The 27,029-nt window shown below is 36.6% G+C and overlaps 1 protein-coding gene across 1 annotated transcript in view; it reads left to right on the forward strand.

The window, feature by feature from the left end:
* The first annotated feature begins 6,455 nt into the window (after positions 1-6,455).
* LOC127934892 (inositol monophosphatase 3-like) overlaps positions 6,456-27,029 on the forward strand; it is a 34,924-nt gene continuing 14,350 nt past the window's right edge. Inside the window, exon 1 of the mRNA XM_052532439.1 lies at positions 6,456-7,108. Within this exon, the coding sequence (XP_052388399.1) occupies positions 6,770-7,108 (339 nt within the window). The 5' untranslated portion in view covers positions 6,456-6,769. The remainder of the gene's footprint in view (positions 7,109-27,029) is intronic.

Raw genomic sequence — 27,029 nt, forward strand, 5'->3', positions numbered from 1 at the left:
GTCGTCCCAGAAGGAAGTCTCTTCTGAAGATGATGCACAAGAAAGCCTGCAAACAGTCTGCTGAAGACAAGCAGACTAAAGACATTACTGGAACCATGTCCGGTGATCTGATGAGACCAAAATAAATGTATTCCCTTCAGATAGTGTCAAGCGTGTGGCGGCGACCAGGTGAGGAGTACAAAGACAATGTGTCTTGCCTTCAGTCAAGCTTGGTGGTGGAAGTGTCATGGTCTGGGGCTGCATGAGTGCTGCCGGTACTGGGGAGATGATACAGTTCACTGAGGGAACCATGAATGCCAACGTGTATTGTGAAATACTGAAGCAGAGCATGATCCCCTCCCTTTAGAGACTGGGCCACAGGGAAGTATTCCAACATGATAACGACCCCAAACACACCTTCAAGACGACCACTGCATTGCTAAAGAAGCTGAGGTGAAAGGTGATGGATTGGTCAAGCATGGGCATCGTCAAATGGAAGGTGGAAGAGCACAAGGTCTCTAAGATCTGGAAGAGGACTCCAGTGGCAACATGTGATGCTCTGGTGAAATCCAAGCCCAAGGTTTCATGGGCTTTCATAACATTGAAATGGCTGAGACAGACATGAGAAAGAGGTTCAATAGACTTTATCATTCCTCTTGTCCACCGCTGCTTCATAATGCATATTAGGACATGACTCATTCAGGTAGCCAGCGATATTATAAAAAAAGAAAAGAAAAAAAAAGGTCCAGTAAAACGTTTGTATGATGCATTATCCCCTTTAATGTTTTTCCTTTTGGTTGTTTTTTATTTTTTATTTGATGTATTAGAGGAAAGTGTAATAAAACCAAAAATAAACGCCTGAAAAAACGACATGAAGACACTTTTAAAACTAAAAGAATGCCTTGTTCAATTTTCCTTTTAAGTATCCGAAGGACTTGGTGGCCAATAAAAAGAAGCAGCATCAACTTACTTTTTTACAATTAACAAACAAAATTATAATAATAATAATAATAATAATAATAATAATAATAATCCAGCCATAATATAATTTTGAAGTTTCAACGAAAAAATAAATTAAATAAAGGAGGAGCCGTTTCTGCACGTGGACGTTCTTCTGCCATCTTTGGCCAATGCTGACGCTTGAACGAGGGGTGTCGGAAAATCTCATTAATATTCATGATCTCCTTTATTTTTGATATCAGTAATCACGTGGTTACTAGTACAGACGTCGATTCTTGATATCAACAATTTAATTCTTGATATCAACAATTTAATTCTTGATATCAACAATTTATTTGTCACTAGTAACCATGTTAATTCTTGATATCAACAATTCGATTTTCACTAGTTAAAATGTTGATTCTTGATATCAGGAATTAGATTTCTACTAGTAACAATTGCTATTTTTGATATCAACAATTTAATTTCCACTAGTAACAATGTTAATTCTTGATATCAACAATTCAATTTCCACTAGTAACAATGTTAATTCTTGATATCAACAATTCAATTTCCACTAGTAACAATGTTAATTCTTGATATCAGGAATTGTATTTTCACTAGTTAAATGCCTCCATAGACTTCCATTCAAATTTAATTGTTGATATCAATAATTACTTTCTTACTAGTTGAAATTCCGATCTCACATATCAGAAATACAATTCTTACTAGTAAAGACCTTTATTTTTGATATCAGTAATCACACGTTACTAGTACCAACGTCAATTCTTGATATCAACAATTGAATTGTTGATATCAACAATTACATTTCCACTAGTAACGACACGTATTCTTGATATCACAAATGACGTCATCAGAAATGCAAAAATGCGTTTATCATATCAAAAATGAAATTGCAACTAGTAATACACATAATTCTTGATATCTTTAACTTAATTGTTACATGTTAAAATTACATTTTCACTAGTAAAAATTGTTATTTTAGTTATCATGAATTCCTTTTTGGATATGTGCATAGCAATGAACTCCTTTTTGGATATGTGCATAATTTAATGACGAGTGCAACCTTTTATGAATGTTTATGGCGGATAAACTTCAAGATACAGAGCACAAAAGAGACTGGGCACATTCGATTGCCCTCTTATGAAAATAAAACGCTCCTGTAGGCTATTTTTAATAATTATTTTGTTTTTATTTCGACAGGGACGATTTGACTCCACCTACAAACGTAGGGTAGTGTTTGTCAAATGTGTTAAAAGACATTGGAATATTATCGTTTTCTGTGGCGCAGATGGTTAAGCGCCAAGCATGTACGTTTTGACGCGACGGACCTGGGTTCGATTCCGCCTTTTGCCGAGCTCTTTCTTTATCCTTTTCACGTCCCGTATCACATCGGAAAGGCATGTATTTTCAATAAAACTCAACGAAATTATCGAAAAGTGAAAAATAACATGGATATTGGGTAAGGTTAGGGCTAGTTGTAGGAGCTCCGGAAAGTTACCGTTTGGATGGCATTTAATTTCAAATTAAATAGCATTAGTGTGCATTGCATACATTAGAAATACATCGATTAAAATTTGCAATCAGACTTATGACGTTACATTACTTAACATTTATTTAAGACACTTTTTCGATTATATATCGAAAGCAATTTAGAGAGAAATGGCTATGTGGAATATGTGGAATCTGTGTACTAGGAATATGTTACTACATTCCAGTTCACCCAGTAGCCTATTGCAGGCGGTGTTATGCTAAATAGAGTGTGGTGCTGATGTGCATGTTTCTAATCTTTTTCCGCTTTTATTTATACAGTTGTGTTTGTATTTATTATCGTTTTCAGCTGTTTGTCATGTATGAATTATTTAGAATGATTATTTTAATAAAACATGTTTTTTTTTTTCTCACCGTCATTGTGAATTGTACCTTGTTTATTCGGTTCTGTGCATTACTTTAACTTTAAAGAATTACCGGAACACCTGTATAGATTGTGGGTGTAACAAAAATAAGTGCTATTCTTTTTCTAGAGTCTTGCATTACAGATTGTAGGGACTGATGGCCTGACTGGCATTGAGTACACCTCTCACGTTTCGTATTTTTATCATAGCTTTTAATATGACAGTACCTGAAGAAATGACACTTTGCTACAATGTAAAGTAGTGAGTATACAGCTTGTATAACAGTATACATATATTTACCATTCCTCTTGTCCACCGATGCTTCAAGAACCGGATAACATGTTATATAAAAAATTATTCCTTTTAGGACACGACTCATTCATGTAGCCAACGATATTCAAAAAAAAAAAAAAAAAAAGTCCAGTAAACCGTTTGTATGATGCATTGTTATCTGTTATATTTTTTCCTTTAGATGTGTTTTTTATTTGATGTATCAGAAGAAAGTGTAATAAAAACAAAAATAAACACCTGAAAAAGCGACATGAATTTATTTATAAAACTAAATTAATGCCTTGTTCACTTTTCCTTTAATTATCCGAAGGACTTGGTGGCCAATAAAAGGAAACAGCATAAATGTTTTTTTTTTTTTTTTTTTTTTTACAATTAACAATTTTTTTTACAAATGAATCCGGCCATAATATAATTTTTCAAGTTTCACTGACAAAAATAAATAAAAGAGGAGCCGTTTCTGCACGTGGACGTTCTTCTGCCATCTTTGGCAAATGCTGAAAAAGGAGGAGTGTCGAAAATCTCATTAATATTCATGATCTCATTACCATAGCTATTCTTACATGTAAAAATGGCATTTCTACATATCTGTAAAAGTATTTTTACTAGTTAAAATGTTATTTAAGATATCAGTAATTCTATTTTCACTAGTTGCAAGGACGATTTCAGATATCAACTGCCTTTGTTGATATCAATAATTACTTTGTTACTAGTAACAATGTGAATTCTTGATATCAACAATTTAGTTGTTACTAGTTGAAATGTTAATTCTTGATATCAGTAAATGTATTTCAACATGTTACAATTGTTATTTTTGATATCTGAAAAATAATTTCTGATATCAATATAATTTCTGATATCTAAAATGGCTTTCTTACTAGTAACAATCACATTCATGATATCAGAAATGAACATTGTCACTAGTGACAATTAAATTGTTGATATCAAGAATAGACGTCTTTACTAGTAACTATGTGATTACTGATATCAAAAATAAAGGTCTTTACTAGTAAGAATTGTATTTCTGATATGTGAAATCGGAATTTCAACTAGTAAGAAAGCAATTCTTGATATCAACAATTAAATTTGAATGGAAGCCTATGGTGACATTTAACTAGTGAAAATACAATTCCTGATATCAAGAATTAACATTGTTACTAGTGGAAATTGAATTGTTGATATCAAAAATAGCAATTATTACTAGTAGAAATCTAATTCCTGATATCAAGAATTAACATTTTGACTAGTGAAAATTGAATTGTTGATATCAAAAATAGATATCCTGCGAATGAATAAAAGTTAATTTGGCTTGCCTATTGGCATTCCCATGTTAAAAATAATTGATATCAAGAATTAACATTGTTACTAGTTGAAATATAATTCCTGATATCAAGAATTAGCATTGTTACTAGTGGAAATGTAATTGTTGATATCAAAAATTCTAATTGTTACTAGTGAAAATTGAATTGTTGATATCAAGAATACATATCCTGCGAATGAATAAAAGTTAATTTGGCTTGCCATAGAGGCAATGGGCTGCGAGGTCTCTTTTTTTTTTTTTTTTTTTTTTTTTTTTTTTTTTAATGCCAAGGTACCAAAAATACAAATACAGATAAAATCAACATCACGTGCAAAGAGGTTACATTACACGCAAAGCATCATTTATAGACATATGCAACAGTAAATAAATAAAACAAAACAAAAACATTAACAAAATAAATTAAAAATATTAAATAAATGAAGCTTTGAGATTCTTAGAAGATGAAATAGTTTGAATATACTGCTGAGCCTCTTTTTCAAAAACAATATATAAAGAATTTTGACGATTTAATTTACTACGGTGAATGTGAAATTTTGCAAGAAGTAATAACGGGTTAATAATAAAATATTCCTTAATTTTATCTTTTGGTATATTAAAGAAGCCAAACAGTACATCCTTAAAAAGCAGAGAGAAACCATGGAGCACACTGCGATTGACAACACTACAGAAGTCAATCCAAAATTGCTGTGTGTGAGGACAATCCCAAAATATATGTACATCTGTTTCATTAGGGTCACCACAAAAACACCAGCTTGTATCGATGTCTGATTTAAATCTTTTCAAAAACACTTTAGTTGGGTAAAATCTGTGTAATAATTTGAATGAGATCTCTCTAACCTTGTTTGTTATTATGTATTTCGAAGACAGATTCCATACTTTTTTTCCAATCAATATGATCAACCACATTCCTCCAATAAAACACAACATAAGGAGTTGTTACAAGCTCCTTTTGAAAAAGTGATCTAATCTTAAAGTTACGTGATGAAGAAGGTGACAGAAAGCATAGTTTTCCTACTGGGATTTCAAATGGGTCTAAATAAATAGATAAAGTGCTGGATGATCTAACAGAGTCCCTTAAAAGCATAACAGCTCCTTTAGGAATAGCATCCATGACAATGGAAAATTCTTTGGGAGTTACTGGAAAATTACATTTACATAAAAATTCTTCGTAACTTAAAAGAAGACCTTCTGAGTTAAATAACTGGGAAACAATCATAATGTTTTTCTCAAACCAACTACTAAAAAACAAAGATTTTCTCTTATATACAATGTCTTGATTGTTCCAAATGAAGTACCGGTGAGGGGAGAAATTGTGCTTAAAGATTAATGACCATACAAGTAATGCCTGTTTGTGAAATTTAGATAAATTGTAAGGGATTCTAGCAATATTATAATTACAGATCAATAGGAAAGGGAGACCACCTAATTTGGAAAAATAGTAATTAGGGATAAAATTCCAGATTGAGTTTGGGTTACACAAAAACTGTCTAATCCAATTAATTTTGAAAGTGTTGTTCAAAGAAGAGAAATCAAGGAATTTCAACCCACCATGCTCATACGTGTTCATTAATACAGACTTCTTAATATAATGGATTTTGTTTTTCCAAACAAAATTAAACAGGATTTTATCAACTGATTTACAAATTTTGTTGTCCACATATAGAGAGAGTGCAGAGTATGTAATTTCAAAAAGACTATCTCAAGCGATGACAGAAATCTCTGTGATAGTGAAATTACTTTATTTGAAGTTAGTAACTCAATTCTAGAACTTAAAAACAATAAATCTCCCGGAACGGACGGGCTGCGAGGTCTCAGTGGTTCAGGAAGCCTCATTTTGCCATCACTACCTTCCACCAATGAGAAACATTTAGCCACGCCCCTACCTTTCGGCGCGCCCATTGCTCCAGGCTGCAGCTACGTACCCCTGTCTCGGAGAGGTTTGTGATGCTGAAGCAGTAGAGGGCGCTCTCTCGTGCTCAAAACTGTTTCTTCTTGACCAGGAAGTATAACGTAGTGTTAGTTCAGCCTTGGTTGACACGACGGTGGACGTGGAATGCATACAGTATTACTCGCTGTCACAGACATCTGTCACTGTGAGAAAGCAGATATTTGTACTAAGACTAGGGAATATACTACAAACCAACGAAGGAAGTTTTCGCATGACCTAATCTGGATTTCGCCAGTGAAGGAAATAAATAACACTTGATTTAGTAGCACGCTTTTATTTGCGTTAAAATTACGTGCAAATGATCACCAAAGAGGAGTGTATAGTTTAGCTGTTGCCGTTCTCGTGTTCATCGGTTTTGTTCACACGTCCGCCTTTGTTATGGCTCCGATGGGCATCCGGTTGTCCCCGCTCGACATAGCCTTGTTCTGCTTACTAGGAGTCGGCGTGATCTATCACCTTTACGCGGGAGTTTTATCTAGTAGAATCGCCTCGTTCAGACAGAAGAGGACTGTGGATCTGAGAGAGCTGCTCGCGCTGTCCATGGAGGCTGCGGTGCAGGGCGGACGGGAGGTGAAGAGGATCAGGGAGGACAACACACTAGAGGAAAAGTCAAAGGGCGAAACAAAAGAAGTGGCCAGTGAAAAGCTCACGCTGGGTGATCTGAACTCCCACCGCAAGATGTTCTACCTGATCAAGAACACCTACCCTGATATACAGGTACAGGCAGGGGCAGGGCAAAAATAAATAAGTAAATAAATAAAAGTAAAAGTAAATAAACAAATTCAGAAAACATTTTGGTATTTTTGCATGTATTTATTTATGCATTTATATATATATATTTATGTATTTATATATTTATTTATTTCTGTATTTCCACGTTTCTACAGTTATTTATTTCTGTATTTCCACATTTCTACATTTATTTTTCCCTGCGCCTGTATGCTAATTGAGAGGGGGTGCCAACATCAGTCTGAAGAAGGATTGGTTAGAGCGATGTGATCGAATCTACTACTACTGCCTTGATTTCGCTGGTAAAAGGAAGCCTACTCGGTATTGCTGCCAGTGTTGCCAACTTAGGGACTTTGTCGCTAGATTTATCGACTTTTCAGACCCCCATAGCGACTTTTTTCCAAAAAAGCGACTAGCGACAAATCTAGCTACTTTTTTTTTGACAGACCTTAGTCTCTGCCGCACGAGCATGAGCTCTCTCTCCCCCCCTCCCTCCCTCTCTCCCTCTCTCTCCCCTGAGAGTGCAAGTGTCTGAGAGTGCAAGTGTCTGAGAGTGCAAGTGTCTGAGAGTGCAAGTGTCTGAGAGTGCAAGTGTCTCAGAGTGCAAGTGTCTCAGAGTGCAAGTGTCTCAGAGTGCAAGTGTCTGAGAGTGCAAGTGTCTGAGAGTGCAAGTGTCTGAGAGTGCAAGTGTCTCAGAGTGCAAGTGTCTCAGAGTGCAAGTGTCTCAGAGTGCAAGTGTCTCAGAGTGCAAGTGTCTGAGAGTGCAAGTGTCTGAGAGTGCAAGTGTCTGAGAGTGCAAGTGTCTCAGAGTGCAAGTGTCTCAGAGTGCAAGTGTCTCAGAGTGCAAGTGTCTGAGAGTGCAAGTGTCTCAGAGTGCAAGTGTCTCAGAGTGCAAGTGTCTCAGAGTGCAAGTGTCTCAGAGTGCAAGTGTCTCAGAGTGCAAGTGTCTGAGAGTGCAAGTGTCTCAGAGTGCAAGTGTCTCAGAGTGCAAGTGTCTCAGAGTGCAAGTGTCTCAGAGTGCAAGTGTCTGAGAGTGCAAGTGTCTGAGAGTGCAAGTGTCTGAGAGTGCAAGTGTCTCAGAGTGCAAGTGTCTCAGAGTGCAAGTGTCTCAGAGTGCAAGTGTCTCAGAGTGCAAGTGTCTGAGAGTGCAAGTGTCTGAGAGTGCAAGTGTCTGAGAGTGCAAGTGTCTGAGAGTGCAAGTGTCTCAGAGTGCAAGTGTCTCAGAGTGCAAGTGTCTCAGAGTGCAAGTGTCTCAGAGTGCAAGTGTCTCAGAGTGCAAGTGTCTCAGAGTGCAAGTGTCTCAGAGTGCAAGTGTCTCAGAGTGCAAGTGTCTGAGAGTGCAAGTGTCTGAGAGTGCAAGTGTCTCAGAGTGCAAGTGTCTCAGAGTGCAAGTGTCTCAGAGTGCAAGTGTCTGAGAGTGCAAGTGTCTGAGAGTGCAAGTGTCTCAGAGTGCAAGTGTCTCAGAGTGCAAGTGTCTCAGAGTGCAAGTGTCTGAGAGTGCAAGTGTCTGAGAGTGCAAGTGTCTCAGAGTGCAAGTGTCTGAGAGTGCAAGTGTCTGAGAGTGCAAGTGTCTCAGAGTGCAAGTGTCTGAGAGTGCAAGTGTCTCAGAGTGCAAGTGTCTGAGAGTGCAAGTGTCTGAGAGTGCAAGTGTCTGAGAGTGCAAGTGTCTGAGAGTGCAAGTGTCTGAGAGTGCAAGTGTCTGAGAGTGCAAGTGTCTGAGAGTGCAAGTGTCTGAGAGTGCAAGTGTCTGAGAGTGCAAGTGTCTGAGAGTGCAAGTGTCTGAGAGTGCAAGTGTCTCAGAGTGCAAGTGTCTGAGAGTGCAAGTCTGCAGCCAGACCCTCTTGCACACGCCTCTCTCTCTCTGCATCTGCTCTGTTCAATGAGGAGAGAGGATTAAATAATTAATATTTATAATTTTTTTATTTATGCACATAAATACATTTGAAATATTGCATGAGTTTGAATGAGTTTAAATTGATTAGAAATAGTTCATAGAAGCAAAGTTTGATTGAGTCTAATGGGATTTGGAGCTTGGCTTATCTGAACATCCTGTTAATTAAAGTCTATGGGATTTTTATGATTTTTAATATTTATTTTTATGAAAACCGTAAGTCCAATCAGTTAGAAAAGATATAGCACACCTCATCTGTTCAAAGACTTGAAAATGTTTCATTTATGTGCATAAATAAAAAAAGAATAAATATTAATAATTTTTTCTAAACTTTCATAAAACCCAATATAGTAATTATGCAAAAACGATAATCTCCTAAATACCATTAAATTTGATCATATTTTAATAGTATTGCCAATATATTTATCAAGTTATCACACATTACTGAAAAAGTGAAGAAGGGACACTATAATAGTTATCTATTTTCATGTTGTGCATATAATAGTACTCACAAAAGGACTCATAATTTACTTGCAAAGATACACGTCCATTGTGCAACTGCATCATCTATACAAACCATTGTGCTTGGACCCCTTATGATCACCTTGATTTAAACCGCATTGTTTCAGTTATCTTGTGTGTCGTTGCCCACAACGCGATGGTGACAGGACTGTGAAATAGCAAACATGAGAAAAATAGGCAGAACTTATTTCGCATCCAGCTAGACAACCCTGTCATAGCTGTTATCATATCCTAGGCTTTTTATTAGAAAAGAAAACAGCAAGGGACCATGGAAAAAAGCTGTTACAGGTGTATTTTAGTTTATTTATTTATTTTTTTTGCAGCGGGGCAGCTCAAGAATGTTGGGCACACAAGTACTGTGGCCAAGCCAACATCAAAGTTAGTTCACTAACTTTTAATTCTAGTTTATTATGCAATTGCATGTGTGTGTGTGTGTGTGTAAAGACCTCTAACTAGCTTGATCTATTCTTTTTTTTTATTCTATCTGTTTTCTTTTTATTTATTATATTATTTAAAATCCCATGCTACGTGTACTGTGTTTAAGCTAACTGAGACTTGTTATAGCACTTATATATCATTGCTCTTTTTGTTGTTTTTGATTGCTTCCACTGTCTTCATCTGTAAGTCGCTTTGGATAAAAGCGTCTGCTAAATGAATAAATATAAATATAAAGATGAGCTCTTGTCCTTCAAGGCATCTTGAAGTAAGTTTGTGTTACTGAATGACAGTAATAACCCACAACAAACTGTAGCACACTGTAACATGAAAAACTTGTATCGATGTTATTGGTTACTTCAGTAACACAAGCTTACTTCAAGCTGCCTTGAAGGACAAGCGGAGGTGGAAGATGATCCGCTCCGTGTCTCCCGAGAGCTCATCTTTACAGACTGAGATGATCGAAGGGCAAATATTATTTACATATTTAGTAATACAAGGCACATATTGCATACAAATCACCACGAGAGTTTTTTTCTTTTTCTTTTTTTATTAATGCAGAGAACTAAAACATACAAAAGCATAAACATACATCACATAATATCAACCACAAAAAAATAAAATAAAATAGAACTAAAAAAAAGAGGGCCAGAATCGAAACAAAATCACACACGATCAAAGGCGGAGCAAATTCTAACAGTCCTTTCATATTAGTAGATACTGAGATTACATTCAAATAGTTTTCAATTTCTTTCAGAAAAACAGAGAAGACAGGTTTACAGTTGGAGAATTTGCATTGAGAGCTTTCAATATGCGCGGCGCGCGCCATTGAGTGACGTCTGTACTTCCTGGTCAGAGAGCACCTGTCCATCAAAAGCTCACTATCCAATCAGAGTAGATCACTGTTAACCCCGCCCCCACGAGAGGTTTGTATCAAAACACCAAACGAAAAACTGGGAAACGTAAGCTAAATCTGTGGCAATGAATTCAGAATCCACGATCAGCAAAAACGAATCTTTGAAAAACATTAACAAAAATGAAGCATATTTGAAGAGCCTGTTACATTTGTGCGAGTTCTTTTAAATTTTAATTCTGTTTTTCTTCCTTTGTAATGGCATATATTTGATAGATTCTGAAAAAGTTACGTTCGTTATTATTGAACTAAATGTAAATCCATAGGCCTCCAGCTAACCAATCCTGCTTCAGACTGATGTTGGCACCCCCCACTCAATTAGAAGAAAGAAAGTGAAAGTGCTCTGCATTTAACCCATCCAAAATGCACACACACAGAGCAGTGAACACACACACACACACACACACACACACACACACACACACACACACACACACACACACACACACACTGTGAACACACACCCGGAGCAGTGGGCAGCCATTTACCCACAATTCCTGCCGGCCCGGGACTCGAACTCACAACCTTTCGATTGGGAGTCCGACTCTCTAACCATTAGGCCACGACTTCCCTCAAAAAGGTTTTCAACAGTGTCTACAAAATAATCAGTTCACAGAGACCATGGTCTTCTTTAACATTCATTAATTTTATCACAAAAAACAGGCAACAACAAATGAAACTATCCTGTGCATGTTTTCTTAGCTACTATAGTTTCAAAGTATATATTTAGAATAAATGACTGCACATAGCAGAGGGGCGTGTTTTTACAAAAAAATTTGGCAACACTTTTTTTTATATTATTGGTGTTATTGTAATATATAACACTTCAAATTATACAAAGACATTCACAGTTCACACTAAAATGAAAAAGGCAGTTGGTGATCATTTGTTATTTTACAGGAAAAACACAGCAAAAATAATTAAAACCCATTGCAAAATTATGAAGTTATTGTTTAAGGCAGGTCATGTACTTTTAAATTGAGATTTTGGTCTATTTTGCTTCCATGTCTTCTTTTACTCTAGTGGAAATTTTTAAAATACATAAAGAGTTTGTTTTTAGCCTACTGTACATGGTCTGTTTGCTTATGTAGATTTATTCTAAATTAAAAGAAACAACCCAGTCGGCATTTCAACGTTGATTCAACGTTGAAACAACGTCAGGTACAAGGGTTCCGTTGAATTACCTTTCGATTTTGCAAATTGTATCTATGTTGAAATCACGACGTTGATTCACCGTTGAAATCGCAACATTGACTCTGTTGAAATCGTGACGCTGTTTCACCGTCTTACCTTCATCACGGGGGAATTGTGATCGTTCTGGAGACCTTGGATTAACGCTGAATTCGGTGTTGATTTTGAAAAGTTAATGAACGTTGTTAATATGACGTTGTTTCACCGTCGTACCTTGCACCATGCATAAATACACAATTGTATGTTCAATTAGATATTCAATTAGATAGTTTGCATTTAGATCAACACTGTACATGATAAAGGCTAAAAATCAAATGACTGGCAGCAATGGCTTTACAATCAACCTCAATAAACTACCACATCCTCAAAATTGTAAAACAGCAGTTTTATTTTGGAAACATACTATATAAAACAGATGAAAATAATCCCAAACTTTATTTTGCAGAGTATGCATGGATGTATTGTTAAAAACATGTAGTAGAACAATCCAAATACAATAATATTTAAAGGTTTTTTAAAAATAATTTTGCATATTTTTGCATATAAATGCATATTTTTTTGCAGCACTTACAAGAGAGACCCTTGTACCTTTATGACTGAAACCAGCTGATCTTTTATTTTGGTGGAAAACTACAGTTTCTGTATAAAACATGTTTTAGTAAAGTGTCTCATTACCCTCATTTACCCTTATTTACCTTGCAAGATGTTAAAATGGAAAGCCTGTCATTCATCTAGCACTTATCATGGCAGAGGTACTGTTGATGAGAACCAAGAACAAAGCCATACGCTTGATTTGCAATGCTTAGGTGAAATGCTATAGTAATATTTAGGGCTGGGCAATATGTCAAAAACATCTTAACGATAATCACCTTTAAAGATATCGCAATATCTGATAATATCATCTACCTAAATAGATAAATAATATGTCCAATCATTTACTGTATTATACCATGAATAAAACAGCTTGTGAATAGGCCTGGTCACTTACATGTTGTAGCTTACATGTTGACGGTAATATTTTCTCTTGGTTCTAAATAAATGCGACTTGTAGTCCAGTGCGACTTATGTTTTTTTCCTCATCATGACGTATTTTTGGACTGATGCGACTTATACTCAGGTGTGACTTATAGTCAGAAAAATACGGTATATATATATATATATATATATATATATATATATATATATATATATATATAGTGTTGTCGTCAAAAGACCCGGTACTTTGGTACCAAGTCGGTACTAAAAAATGTAAATGTCACTGTATCGGCTTTCTTTAAGACGGACGGAATCTCAAAATCCAGTCATGAAAATGAAACTTACATTTTAATATGGACAGTCAAGGAATTTGTCAAAGTTAGCATAAATGAATCAAATCAGATCTCCATATGGACCAGTATCTGTAAATGTTAAGCTGCAAAAGTTGGTTGAAATATTAATCCTGCATGTTCTGCGCATCTCTGTGTGAATGAATGAATGGCAGAGATGTGCAGTTTTGTTTACTAAAGCGCGTGCCGCTTGCAGTAATTTCAGCTTCTGAAGCATTGTGCTAGAAATATTAGTATTATTTAGTAGAATGTATGTGATACTGCTACTACTGTTGAAAAAATTTATAAAACTTTTTAAAGAAATAAATCGCACAATATTTCTTCCATGTTTTAATTTTAATAGCAAATCCCCTTTAACAACAAAAAAGTGTTAATTAAATTTGGGTGAAACTTGTTTACTGTTTTTCATAATTAAATTACTTGTATACGTTTTTGCTTAAAATACGCGATCGGCAGTTGGCCGGTTTTTGGTCTTTTTCGGCTGATTTTTCCAGAAGTACGCCCACGTGCACAGACTACAATGTAATCGTTCGCTATGTCATTTGTGTGGAAGTATTTCGAAATCTGTGCGCAGGACACGGGGAGCTGTTCAGCAATGCAAATGCAGAGCTTCATGTCTGAGGCACAGATAGCAGGAAGCGATCAGCCTCTGGTGTACTGCCGCCAGTGGTGGACAGTAACGGAGTAGCTTTACTTCGTTACTGTACTTAAGTACATTTTTCAAGTATCTGTACTTTACTGGAGTAGTTTTATTTTGAGCAACTTTTACTTTTACTTCACTACATTCCAAAGCATAAAATCGTACTTTTTACTTCACTACATTTAATAAAACATATCGTTACTCCCTATAATATATCACGTGCTCCGAGACGCAAGCGGTGTCTGATTCATCATGAATGAACTGAGTCTTTTCAAAATAAACTTTAATCGGATCGCGAATCGCACCAAACGATTCGTTTAGGAATTAGAATGATCCAATTGCAGCTGTTCTGGAGTCGACCACTCACTGATTCAAATGAACCGTTTAGTGCGAGTCTACAGAAGTAAGAACCGGGAGATCTTGTGAGCGCGCGTGCGTCTGATGCTGCTAAAAGTAAGTTATTAATGTCGAAATTTAGGATTAATTATTGTAACTGAAAATCATATTTAGGTCAAAATTGTCAGTTGTTTGGGAACTAAACCCGCTGTAAAGAGTGATCTGTTTAAGCCCACTCAAATGCTCGAGTGCAGACACATCAATTTTAGGTAAAAAAAACAAAAAACAACTTTAAATAACACAGATTAAATACAATAACTCATGCACGTTCAAATTCCCCGCTGCCATAATGTTAACAGTTTTATTAAAATGTCCTATGTGACGTCTGTTTTTATATTGTTTATCAACAGTAACGTTATACATATGTATATTGTTTGGATTAACTAGACGAGTAACGTTAGACAGACATGAATGTTCATCGTACTGAAAATAAGTAAATATTGTTAGCTGATGCTAACTGTCTAGCTAACAAGCTTGTTGGTGCTAAGTTGAGGTAATTTTTATAAATAATGTCCAAATATTTTTATTCAACCACCTATATATATATATATATATATATATATATATATAGAGAGAGAGAGAGAGAGAGAGAGAGAGAGAGAGAGAGAGAGAGATTACATCTGGGTAGAAAAGAAAGGATGTGATGTTCAGAACATGGTAACTACAGTAATTATTAAAGTGGGAAGAGATGCACCCCGTTTGGCCAGGGTAGTTTTTAAACCACAGACAAGGTTTGAGAAGGAAAAAATCATTATGAAAATATAATTATATATGTTCTTCCTAACTTCAGGCTTTATTATCATGTCATATATAAAGTTACAGTACAGACCAAAAGTTTGGACACACTTTCTCATTCAAAGAGTTTTCTTTATTTTTATGACTAAGAAAATTTTAGATTCACACTGAAGGCATCAAAACTATGAATTAACACATGTGGAATTATATATGGAATAATTATATATGGAATTATATTAATAACAAAAAAGTGTGAAACAAGAACAACTGTCATATTCTAGGTTCTTCAAAGTAGCCACCTTTTGCTTTGATTACTGCTTTGCACACTCTTGGCTTTCTCTTGATGAGCTTCAAGAGGTAGTCTCCTGAAATGGTCTTCAACAGTCTTGAAGGAGTTCCCCGAGAGATGCTTAGCACTTGTTGGCCCTTTTGCCTTCTGTCTGCGGTCCAGCTCACCCCTAAACCATCTGGATTGGGTTCAGGTCCGGTGTCTGTGGAGGCCAGGTCATCATCACTCTCCTTCTTGGTCAAATAGCCCTTGATGCCTTCAGTGTGACTCTACAATTTCCATAGTCATGAAAATAAAGAAAACTCTTTCAATGAGGAGGTGTGCCCAAACTTTTGGTCTGTACTGTAACTTTGATGTTCTGTAAAACAAACTTTAAATTACTTTGTTCTTACTGGTGAAAAACAGATGGTCAACTTTGTTTTCTCTCAGGTACATCACAGTGTAAGCTTCTCAGTGAACATTACTCTCATCAGCGTAGTCCATATCAACAACAAAAATATATTTTGAATCCATATAGTGGTTATTTTGGAAAAAATCCCAGGTATTTTGAGCAGTAGGATTATAAAAAATATGTGCTAATATAACATTAAATTAAGTAGCCTATATAAAATTGCAAACATCTATCTTTCAGTACTTTTTTACTTAAGTACATAAAAAATTGAGTACTTTTGTACTTTCACTTGAGTAAGATTGAAAAAGGAGTACTTTTACTTTTACTCGAGTAATATTTTACTATACGTATCTGTACTTTTACTCAAGTACTTGATTTGTGTACTTCGTCCACCACTGCTGCCGCACAAATAAAAGCCTCTCCTGTGCGAGCATATGATGTACCGGTCCATGACCTGAACACGAATAGACTGTGAAGAGATGTTCAGATCAACTTCTTGCGAACTGAATGAGAAAACGGACTAAACTATGACAAAACTGAAATGGTTTTTTTTTCCGTAAAGTAGAACTTGCATACACGTTTGAAAAGCTAGAAGTAAACTGTAATAATATTAACTCCATAATCATCGGGAAGAAGGAGGCGGGAACCGGCGGACAATCAAATAACATTTTAATAATTCAAAATGAACACAAAACAGTGCACCAGCCCCTCACGGACGACTGGTGCGCTCAAATAAAAACCAAAACATAAAATAAGGGCCAAGCCTGGTCCTCTCTCGTCCTTCACGGTCGTCACTCCAGTTTTATATCCTTCCATCTCCTCCGTGGGACTCGAGACCGGCGGTGGGGCGCAGGTGCAGCTCATCTCCAATCACTACACCTGGCCTCACTCCTCGTTCCCACGTCCCTCGGCTCCGCCCCATTCGTCACATACCCCCATCGCCCCTCGCAGGCCGGGGGGTACCCTCGAGACTGTGCTCTACTCCCCCCTCCCCCTACTCCCCCCTCCCCCGCTCACGGGAACCTGGGGGTAGGACAGGGACAAGAGAGGGGAGAGAGAGGGAAAAAAAATAAAAAATTCCGGTTCCCAGACGCACTGCTGCTCGGCCCTCCACCAGCTGGGTGATCTCCTCCGCGGTGCCTGGCGGTGGCACTGGACGGCCCTCGGCGGACGGCACGACACTCCTCCGCCGCCCGGTGGACGGCAACGGCTCCTCCGGTTTTGGGCAGCCAGCAGGAGTCCCCCGTTCCCTGCTCCTCCGGATTCCTTCACGGAGGCAGCAGGCTCCGGCCCCCTGGCGAACGTCGCCGACTCTTCCGCTCCCTCACGGACGGCAGCCGCCCCTCCATATCGTGGGCGGCCGGCAGCGAGCTCGCCCGTCCCCGGCAACTCGCTCCAGCCCACCGCCTCGAACGTCCATGGCGGCACATACCTCGGCAGCTCGAGGGCACCGCGGATTCACCACAGCGGCGAGGGATCTTCAGCAGCGCGTCCCTCCTTCTCCCGGGTTTTCGGCACCACTGTAATAATATTAAAACTCCATAATCATCGGGAACAAGGAGGCGTGAACCGGCGGACAATCAAATAACATTTTAATAATTCAAAATAATCACAAAACAAAAATAAAAACCAAAACATAAAATAAGGGCCAGGCCTGGTCCTATCTCGTCCTTCACAGTCGTCGCTCCAGTCTTATATCCTTCCATCTCCTACGTGGGACTCGAGACCGGCGGTGGGTCGCAGGTGTAGCTCATCTCCAATCACTACACCTGGCCTCACTCCTCGTTCCCACGTCCCTCGGCCCCGCCCCACTCGCCACATAAACGTCGGTTCTGTATAGGATGATTATTTTTATTTTACCTTAAAATTACATAGACTTAATTTGATTTAAATTCACCTGCTGTAGCACACTGCAAAAAAGTGTTTAATTCATCCAATGTAAACATTTTAGGGTAATGATTCACATCTATATTTTTTTTACTTGAGACAATAGTTATTTATTTTTCATTGGCTCAATTAAAAAAAATATAGATGTGAATCATTTTTTTTTTTTTTTTTTTACTGGATGAATGAAACACTGCATCTTTGTTTTATTCGCACCAACATTATTTGTTTTTAACATTTTGGAATAATGTATTTATAGAAATATTCTAAATAAAAATATACTTTTATTTAGTCTCAAAAGTACAAACGTGATTAAGTCAAGAGCGGTAAGAGATTTTCGGCCTAAAATCATTTGTTTTAAACTGCAGTGCTTAAAAACGCATGCAAACATAAAGTTTTCATGACCACGGTACTGTGAAAATGGCTTTTTTTTTTTTTTGTGATAGATGCAATTTACAATAAGCATGTTAAAATATCAGGTATTCTACTAATTACTTATTGCAAATAGCGGCAGTCATATGCACCTTAGCATTGTGATACATTGTAAAATTATTAAAAAAATCAAATTATTAAATAAATGCCTCCTATATGGAACAAAAGGCCAAGACCTACACTAACACTATCCTACTTCGTCTATCGTCTATGGCACTGAATCTGATTATTGACGATCGTCTTTTGTAATCTGGCCCAATCACACGTTGGTGAGTGAATTTGATGTCTGCCAACAAGGCGACATATTTTCACTTAATGTAAATAGACGATCAGATTATTTTATTATTATTTCCAACAGTTAAACCCTTGCCCACAGAAAAAAAAAAAAAATAAAAAAAAAACATACTCCAAGCTGTTGAAATCATGTCTGATGTGGAGGATCATTGTTACGCTATGGACATAACTCACAGTTCAAGCAAAAGGGAACAAGGTCCTGACTCTGACCCACCCACACCTTGTAAACCCCAGAAAGGAAAAAAAAAATCCAAAAAGCCGACAGAGAGTGAAGAAAATGAATTGTCCAATTTTGCTATACTAGAGGCGATCAAAGGACTTGGAACCAAGGTACATGTTCAACATTAGGAGATAAGTATACAAATGAAACAACACAGTGTGATGATTGTTAGCATCACCAAATCCATGCAAATAAATGCACAGGAGTTAAAAGAATGCAAAGACAAAATCAAAATGATGGAGAAGCAAATTGAAAGTTTGTGTGTTGGAAGAGGAACGGTACAAAAGAAAGTGGTGTCTTCGCATAAAAGGTATCAAGGAGACCTCAAGTGAACATATAAGAGAGGATGTGATTCAGATTCTTGGTAAGATAACACCTGAGTTTGCCGCTATCATGTCGAAGGCTGTGGATGTCATCGGGTGGGGAGGAAGGAGGTCAGTCGTCCCAGAGATCTGATCATTGTCTTCACCTGCAAGATGGTCCGAGATGAAATATGGAAAAGAACCAAGACGTCTTTGGTATGTAAAGAAGCTGGCATCCGTTTTGTGGAGGATTTGACAAAGGAAGACAGACTTTTAAGATGTGAATTATGGCCAAGAATCGAACAAGCCAGAAAGAAAGGCAAAGCAACTGGCTTTAGAGACCCATTTGGGTACATCGAGGGTAAACGTATTTCTTGAGAGGGTATGACTGTTCCTATGAGGTGAGATGGACTGATAAGGAAACAGGATTTTGTTTTCTATTCCGCAAACTTTATATTTAGTCTGTGTTGCAACAGACTGCATTCTTATTTCTGTTTATTTCATAGATTAATTTGTTGTTTAATTGTTGTTTAAAGTCAACGTCTGGCTGACTAAGCTTGTATTAATTTTTCTAAAAATAAATTTTTCCTGTTATATGTGCACAAACTGACAGTCACCACTTATAAGCTACTACTATATATTGTAGAAACTTAATTTTCTGCAAAGTTGCTTTGTAATGATTTGTATCGTAAAAAGCAATATCTAAAAAAAAAATAATAAACTTTAATTAATTGTTCATGTTCATATTAAAATCTAACATCTTGTTTTTGTCCTTGAATTGTAGGGGTTTAAAGGATTCTTTTTAAAAAAGGCAATTTATTTTTTATTTTGCAAAAGTCAAAAATCACACTGTTTGTTTTTATGGTTTAAATATTTTTATTATTAGAAATATTAGCAGATAGTCACTTGTAATTACACTTTTTTAAATACAAACATATACAACTTACATTTTAACAAATAAACATCCACCCCCCATCCCACCCAAAAAAAAAAATAAAAAAAAAATAAATAAACAGACCCTTAAGTGCTATCCAGTGGTAAAAGTAGGTACTGAAGGCATAATAAACATATTAATCACAAGTATTTAAAAAGGCAATAAAAGGGGACCATATTTTTTCAAATAACACAATCTTGTCTATTAGGGTGTACCTGATTCTTTCCAAATGTAGTGTACTCGTCAACTCTGTCAGCCACAATTTAAGAGTTGGAACCTCTTTTTTCTTCCAAAACAAAAGAATAAGTTTTTTGGCAGAGATCAACCCATATGAAACAAACTGTTGTTGTACCCGTGTAAGTCTCAAAAATTCTTCGGAAATTCCAAATATAATTAATATAGGATCTGGTTCAATAGAAATGTGCATTGTATCTGAAAAAACTTGGAATATTTTGTTCCAGAAATTCTGTAATTTTGGACACAAGACAAAGCTATGAGACAGGCTGGCATCTAAAAATTGACATTTGTCACAGAGTGGAGACACTTCTGGAAATATTTTAAGTTTACACTTGGAGTAATGAAGCCTATGGAGCACTTTAAACTGAATGAGACAATGTCTTGCATTAATGGAACATCTATGGACCAGTTCAAGACTTTGTTCCCAGATTTCATTAGGAATTTCTACTGCAAGTTCTTCTTCCCAGGCAGATTTAATGTTCTCCATAGATGGACTCTTCAGCTGTTCTAAGCCCTTATATAGCAGGGAGATGTTACTTCCATCTCTTGGACATCTTTCCAGAAATGTGTCCAGGTACATGGGTGTAGCGGTTACATAATTAGCAATATTACACTTCACAAAGTCTCTTATTTGAAGGTACCTAAAGAAGTGATTAGAAGGAATACTGTATTTCTCACACAGCTGCTGAAAGGAAGCAAATTTTCCATTTATATATAAGTCCCCTATGTTTCTTAACCCTACATTTTTCCAAAACTCAAATGCTCTATCAAACATTGAAGGGCAAAAAGAGGGGTTGGCTGAGATAGCGAGTAAAAATGACATTTGGGTGAACTTAAAATGTGTCTTTAACTGTTTCCAAATACGAACAGAGTTATGAATGACCGGGTTATGATTATAAAGTGAACTAGCTATACCTTTGGGTGATAAAAGTATTGCATTAATAGAATATGGGAGACATTCCTCCTGTTCCAACAACAACCAGTTCTCCTCCACTGGAGTAAAATCTATCCATGACGTCAAGGCCCTCAGGTTTGCAGCCCAATAATAATAAAGAAAATTAGGTAGGGCAAGCCCTCCCTGTATTTTGGGTTTACACAAGTGGTGCTTAGAAATCCTATGGGCTTTATAGTTCCAGACGAAGGGAACCAGGATAGTGTCCAGTTTTTTGAAAAATGATTTGGGCAGAAATACAGGAATGTTCTGCACTATATACAAAAATTGTGGGAGAAATATCATCTTAATTGCGTTTACCCTACCCACAAGAGAAATAGGAAGTGTTCTCCAGAAATTGACCATGGATTTAAGTTTAGATAACAGGGGTTGAAAATTGGCCTCAAATAAGCTGGAAAACTTTTTTGTCACCTGAATTCCTAGATATGTAAACTGTTCTGAAGAAATGTTAAAAGGGTAAATGCTGAAGCCAAGAAGAATCTTTGATAGTAACTGGCATCAACACACTCTTGTCCCAATTAATTTTATATCCTGCAAATGTACCATAGTAATTTATCAGATTAAGGATATTTGGAATGCTGCTATTGGGCTCCGAAATAAATAAAATTACATCATCTGCGTATAACGCCACTTTATTATCAGTACTTCTGGTTTTATAGCCTTTAATTCCAGTATGTGTTCTAATAGCCTCAGCTAAAGGCTCAATCGCTAATGCAAACAAAAGTGGTGACAGTGAACATCCCTGTCTTGTACCTCTGTGTAATTCAAAACGAGAAGACATTGTTTGATTTGTGAGAATTCTTGCACACGGACTAGAGTACAACAATTTAATCCATGAAATGAAATTATATCCGAGATTAAATTTCTTCAATACGGCAAATAGGTAAGGCCATTCAATTTGATCGAATGCCTTCTCTGCATCCAATGACAAAATGGCTAGATCTTGCTGCAAGCCTCTTGAAGAATAAATAATGTTAAAAAGACGCCTAAGATTAGAGGAAGAGTTACGTTTTGGTATGAAGCCCTTTTGATCTGGATGAACCAAATTTCTAATTACTGTGTTTAGTCTGCATGCTAAAGTTTTTGCTAGAATTTTTTGATCTGTGTTTAAGAGTGAAATAGGTCTATAAGAACCCAGTTCCTCTGGGTTCCTTCCTTTTTTTGGCACTACAGTAATAATTGCCTCGTTTAGTGAGGACGGCAGAGACTGGTCTATAAATGCCTGTTTATAAACCCTATATAAATAAGGCGAAAGTAATTCGCTGCAGGCTTTATAAAATTCATTACAAAATCCATCTGGACCGGGTGTTTTACCTCCTTTAAGAGATTTTATCGTACCTGATATTTCTTCAATAGTAATTTCTGCACCTAACCCCTCCATTTGCTCTTGATTTAATGAGGGTAGATTTTGTTGGTCTAGAAACTGAGCAATAACTGTAGGATCTATAGTTCCTTTCGATGAATACAGTGCTTCATAAAATGATTGAAACCTATTATTTATATCCTTAGAGGCAGTAAGAAATTCTCCTGTGTCTGATTTAATTTTGTATATTGTTCGTTCAGATGCTAGTTTACGAAGTTGTCGAGCTAACAGTTTTTGAGGTTTATCACCAAATTCAAAGTATTTTTGTTTTACATACTGAAAGGATTTAGAAATTTTAGAACAGAGAATTTGATTCAATTTATATTTAAATGCACAAATTTTTTTATATTTTTCAATACATGGATGTTTAGCATTTTCCATATCTAATTCGTGAATTTGAACTTCCAATGCCTCTAATTCAGCCCTATTTCTCTTTCTCTGAAATGCTTGATAAGATATAATACAACCCCTGATGTATGCTTTAAATGTGTCCCATAACACTCCCATAGAAATGTCGGGCTTGTCGTTAATTTCAAAAAAGGTTTTTATGTCTTGTTTTAAGTGATTAATAAACACTCTGTTTGTAAGTAAATGAGAGTTAAGCCTCCAATTTCTTTGTGGTTTCTCCATATTATCTATTTTAATAGAAAAGGTCACCGGACTGTGATCGGATATAATAATATTATGATATTTAGCAGTACAAACCTGAGGCATGAGTTTACCATCCAGAATGAAATAATCTATTCGTGTATATAGATTATGAGCTAGAGAATGAAAAGAGTATTCCCTAGCCGTTGGATAGAGAATTCTCCACACATCAAACATATTTGAATTAGTTATATATGAATTCAAAAATTTACTGGAGTTGGAACTAACTATTTTTGTGGAGTAGGATTTATCTAAGTACGGGTCTAGTACACAGTTAAAATCACCCCCGATTATGAGATTTGTATCTGAAATGTTTGGAATTAGATCAAACACTTTTTTGAAAAACTCAGGGTTATCATAATTTGGTTCATAAACATTGACTAATGTCAATGGCACAGAAAATACTTCTCCAACAACAATTACATATCGCCCATCTTTATCTGAAATGGTCAAATTATGTTTAAATGGAACTCCTTTACGGATAAGGATAGCTGTTCCTCTAGATTTAGCAGAGAAATTGGAATGATACATTTGTCCAATCCACTTGCATCTCAGTCTAACCTGGGCAGTACGATTTAAATGAGTCTCTTGTAGAAATATGATATCTGAAAACAGTGATTTTAGATGAGACAATATTTTACCCCTTTTAACTGGTTCATTCAGACCTTTTACATTCCAAGTAGAGAAATTTAGAGACACCCCTTTTGCATTTACCTTATTAAGCATGAACTGTTATTACAGAAAATAACAATCTGTTCTGACAAGTTACCTACACACCGGTAGATGTTACCATGGAAACCTTTAGCACTGACCCACCCACCCAACAAAACGTTTGATAACAGAACATGTTCAGCTGTTACAGGAACAAATGTACAGCACAACTTACCACGAAGTAGAAGGCAATGAAAAGGTATAATAAAAAACAAATAGAAAAGAAAAGCCGACCTCCGCATTTTACTTTGCAGAGACTTCCCAAAAGTCCAACAGTGAGTCCGCTAAATAACAGAAACTTAAACAAAACAACAGGCTTGACGTCTCTGAATTCTAATCCGGCATTTACTTATCTGTGCCAAACTGTTCGATTGCAAATTTCCATGCATCGTTCGCGTCGGTGAAAAGCTTCTCTCCCTCGCTGTATGTCACCCGGAGCTTTGCTGGATACAGAATGCCAAACTTAACACCGGGTTTATCCCGCAGGATTTGTCTTACTCTGGAAAAGGCTGCCAGACGTTTGACCACAGTCGAAGGATAATCTCTGAAGATCTGAATGGAGCGACCGTTAAAGGTTAGCTTTCTCTGTGACGACACTTTGCGCATGATGTTTTCCATGGTATGGCCATGGTGTATCCGAGCAATGATTTGCCTCGGCGGGTCAGTGTCCTCAGGCCGGGAACGAAGAGCTCGGTGCGCACGATCCAAAACAGGCAGCTCGTCCAATCCAAGCACCTCCATGAGCAGTTTAGCCACAAACTCTCTAGCACCTTGACCGTTTTCCATTCCTTCTCGGATTCCCGCGATTCTTATATTTTGCCTCTTGGAACGGCCTTCCAGATCGATGCATTTTTCCGTTAATTCTGACACCTGCTCGGACAGACTTTTAACTTGAGCTTGTAATTTCGTAACCGCTTCTGTTGAGGCCGTAGCATTTTGTTCAAGATGCTCGAGAGTTGAACGATGGTCGTTTATGGTTTGCTGAATTGCATCAAACTTCGCGTCAATTTTCTTTTCCAGCATCGCCATTTCTCCTTTCAAACTTTCTTTAATATCAGCTTTAACCTTGCCCAGCTCCACTCGGAGAGATTCAATTGCAAGCAGTACCGGGTCGTTACTTGCTGCTATGCTGGCCTCTTCCAGCGAGCCCGCGGTCTCGGCCGAACTTTCTCCCTCAGCGACATCTTTCTTTCCTGGTTTCTTCGACGGCATTTATAAATACGTAAATTGCAATTTATGTTAAGCGTATGCAACTCTATAAATGATTCGAGAGCACTTACAAGCTTTATGTTGCCTTGTTTTAATGAAATTTAAATGAAAATTAGCGGAGCTAGAAAATCCACGTTCTTACTCCATCATCAACCCGGAAGTCCTCACACTGTTTGTTTTTACAGGAAAATCATTCAGAGCTTTTGGAAAAAACTGGAGGGATGATATGTTACTCAGTCATGGGTCAAGTCGGTCTGCAGGTGCTGCTGTTTGCATGAATAAATGCTCCGGTAAAATTATTATTCACAAGGCTGTTATAGATGGCTCGGAGTAGTTTTAAAATTAGACTAAATATTTATTCATTATTTGTTGTTAATACTAGCCCATCATGCATCATGTATCAAATTTTCTTGTTGCGATTAATTGCTCATGCTTTTATCAAAGAAAATTAAAAAGTGCTCATAATACAGTATAACAGATTAAAAAAAAATGTTTTTCTTATAACAAAAATAACTGAACATTTAAATAAAATAAAGCAATTCAGAAAAATATATAAATTTAAACGTTTTGCACTGATTAAAGTGCTAAAGAACTATAAAGACCCATGGTATTACTTTACAATAAGATCTCTTTAGTTCACCTTTAACATTCACAATGAGCAATAGCTACATTTGCTACAGAATTTATTAATCTTTGTTAAAAAATAAACGTTTTAGTTCATGTTAGCTCATTAAATAATACAGTTGCAACTTTAGAATTTATCAACGTGTTATTAAATATTGGAATACCTAAGATGAATGAATGTTCAGAATAATTTTTCATTGGCAGTGTATGTTAACTAATGAATTAAGTAATGTTAAAAATGAAGCCCTAATTTAAAATGTAAATTAACAATAAAAAAAAATTGTCATGTTGTAGTCCAGATTAAGATAGCGTATTAAGACTTAATAATTAAGTATTTGGCACTGTGATGAACATCATAGCAAATACACAAATCTGATTGGCTATTTAAAATTATTAAATATGTTTAAGAAAGTAGGGCAGCTGGTTTATTTGAGGTGTTTCCAGGGTAAGGACATTTTCTGCAGTTTAGCGCCATCTGCTGTCAGAGAGTGAATGTGTGTCTTACGTGTTCCTCCATGTGCTTCTCATGCATGCTTGTTTACATCAGAGCACACAGAGTCTTTCAAGCAGCATACAGCGGTGTTGTGCATTTTGACCAGTTGATGGGAATAGTATTCTTAAAATGCATTCCAAATTCTGAATAATTTGTAATATATAATTATTCGCGGTATTTGGAAGTGCCCATGATAACAAATTTGTGCATATTCATTACCGTGATATATCGCATTACCGAATACCGGCACAAGTCTACTCGGCGTTAAGAGCTGTTCAGATTAAAACTACCAGCTCTGCAGTGAATCAGTGTCATGGACGGAGGACAGAGGACAGAGCAAAGTCTATATTTCCATCTCGTTATGCCTATGGTTTAGGTTTTTTCTTATATAACTTATTTGTAAATAGAGCAGTCACTGTCTGTGTTTACACCGGACGTGAGAGTTGTCGTGCGAAAAGTGTGTCTAAACTTGTCACATCAGTGACAAATCATCTGAACGCAGTGTAAGGGAAACAGGTCAATTTAGCTCAAAGGGAAACATTTAAGATTTTAAAGGGAATTTGAACAGAATCACTGTTTCACGGCTGATCACGGAGACGCGCCTGCGGTTCAGTGAACGAGCCGTTTAACATCAAATCTGCGCTGGATATTAATATCCAAACTATAGTGAAACACTATCAATTAGCACAGTAACAAGATCGGCAGTTTAAGACATTAACTTGTAAGCACAAAACACAAGATACTTCTCTTTTCAATATGAATAAGGCTTTATTAGATAAATCTAAGACATATAAACTAATCTAACACATAAACGCACGCACTCACACATTCACACAAGGTGCAGGAAGATCGAAAGTTAGGGAAAGATGAGTTTAAGA

This window comes from Carassius gibelio, chromosome A19 (assembly GCF_023724105.1).
Source record: "Carassius gibelio isolate Cgi1373 ecotype wild population from Czech Republic chromosome A19, carGib1.2-hapl.c, whole genome shotgun sequence".
Classification (NCBI taxonomy): Eukaryota; Metazoa; Chordata; class Actinopteri; order Cypriniformes; family Cyprinidae; genus Carassius; species Carassius gibelio.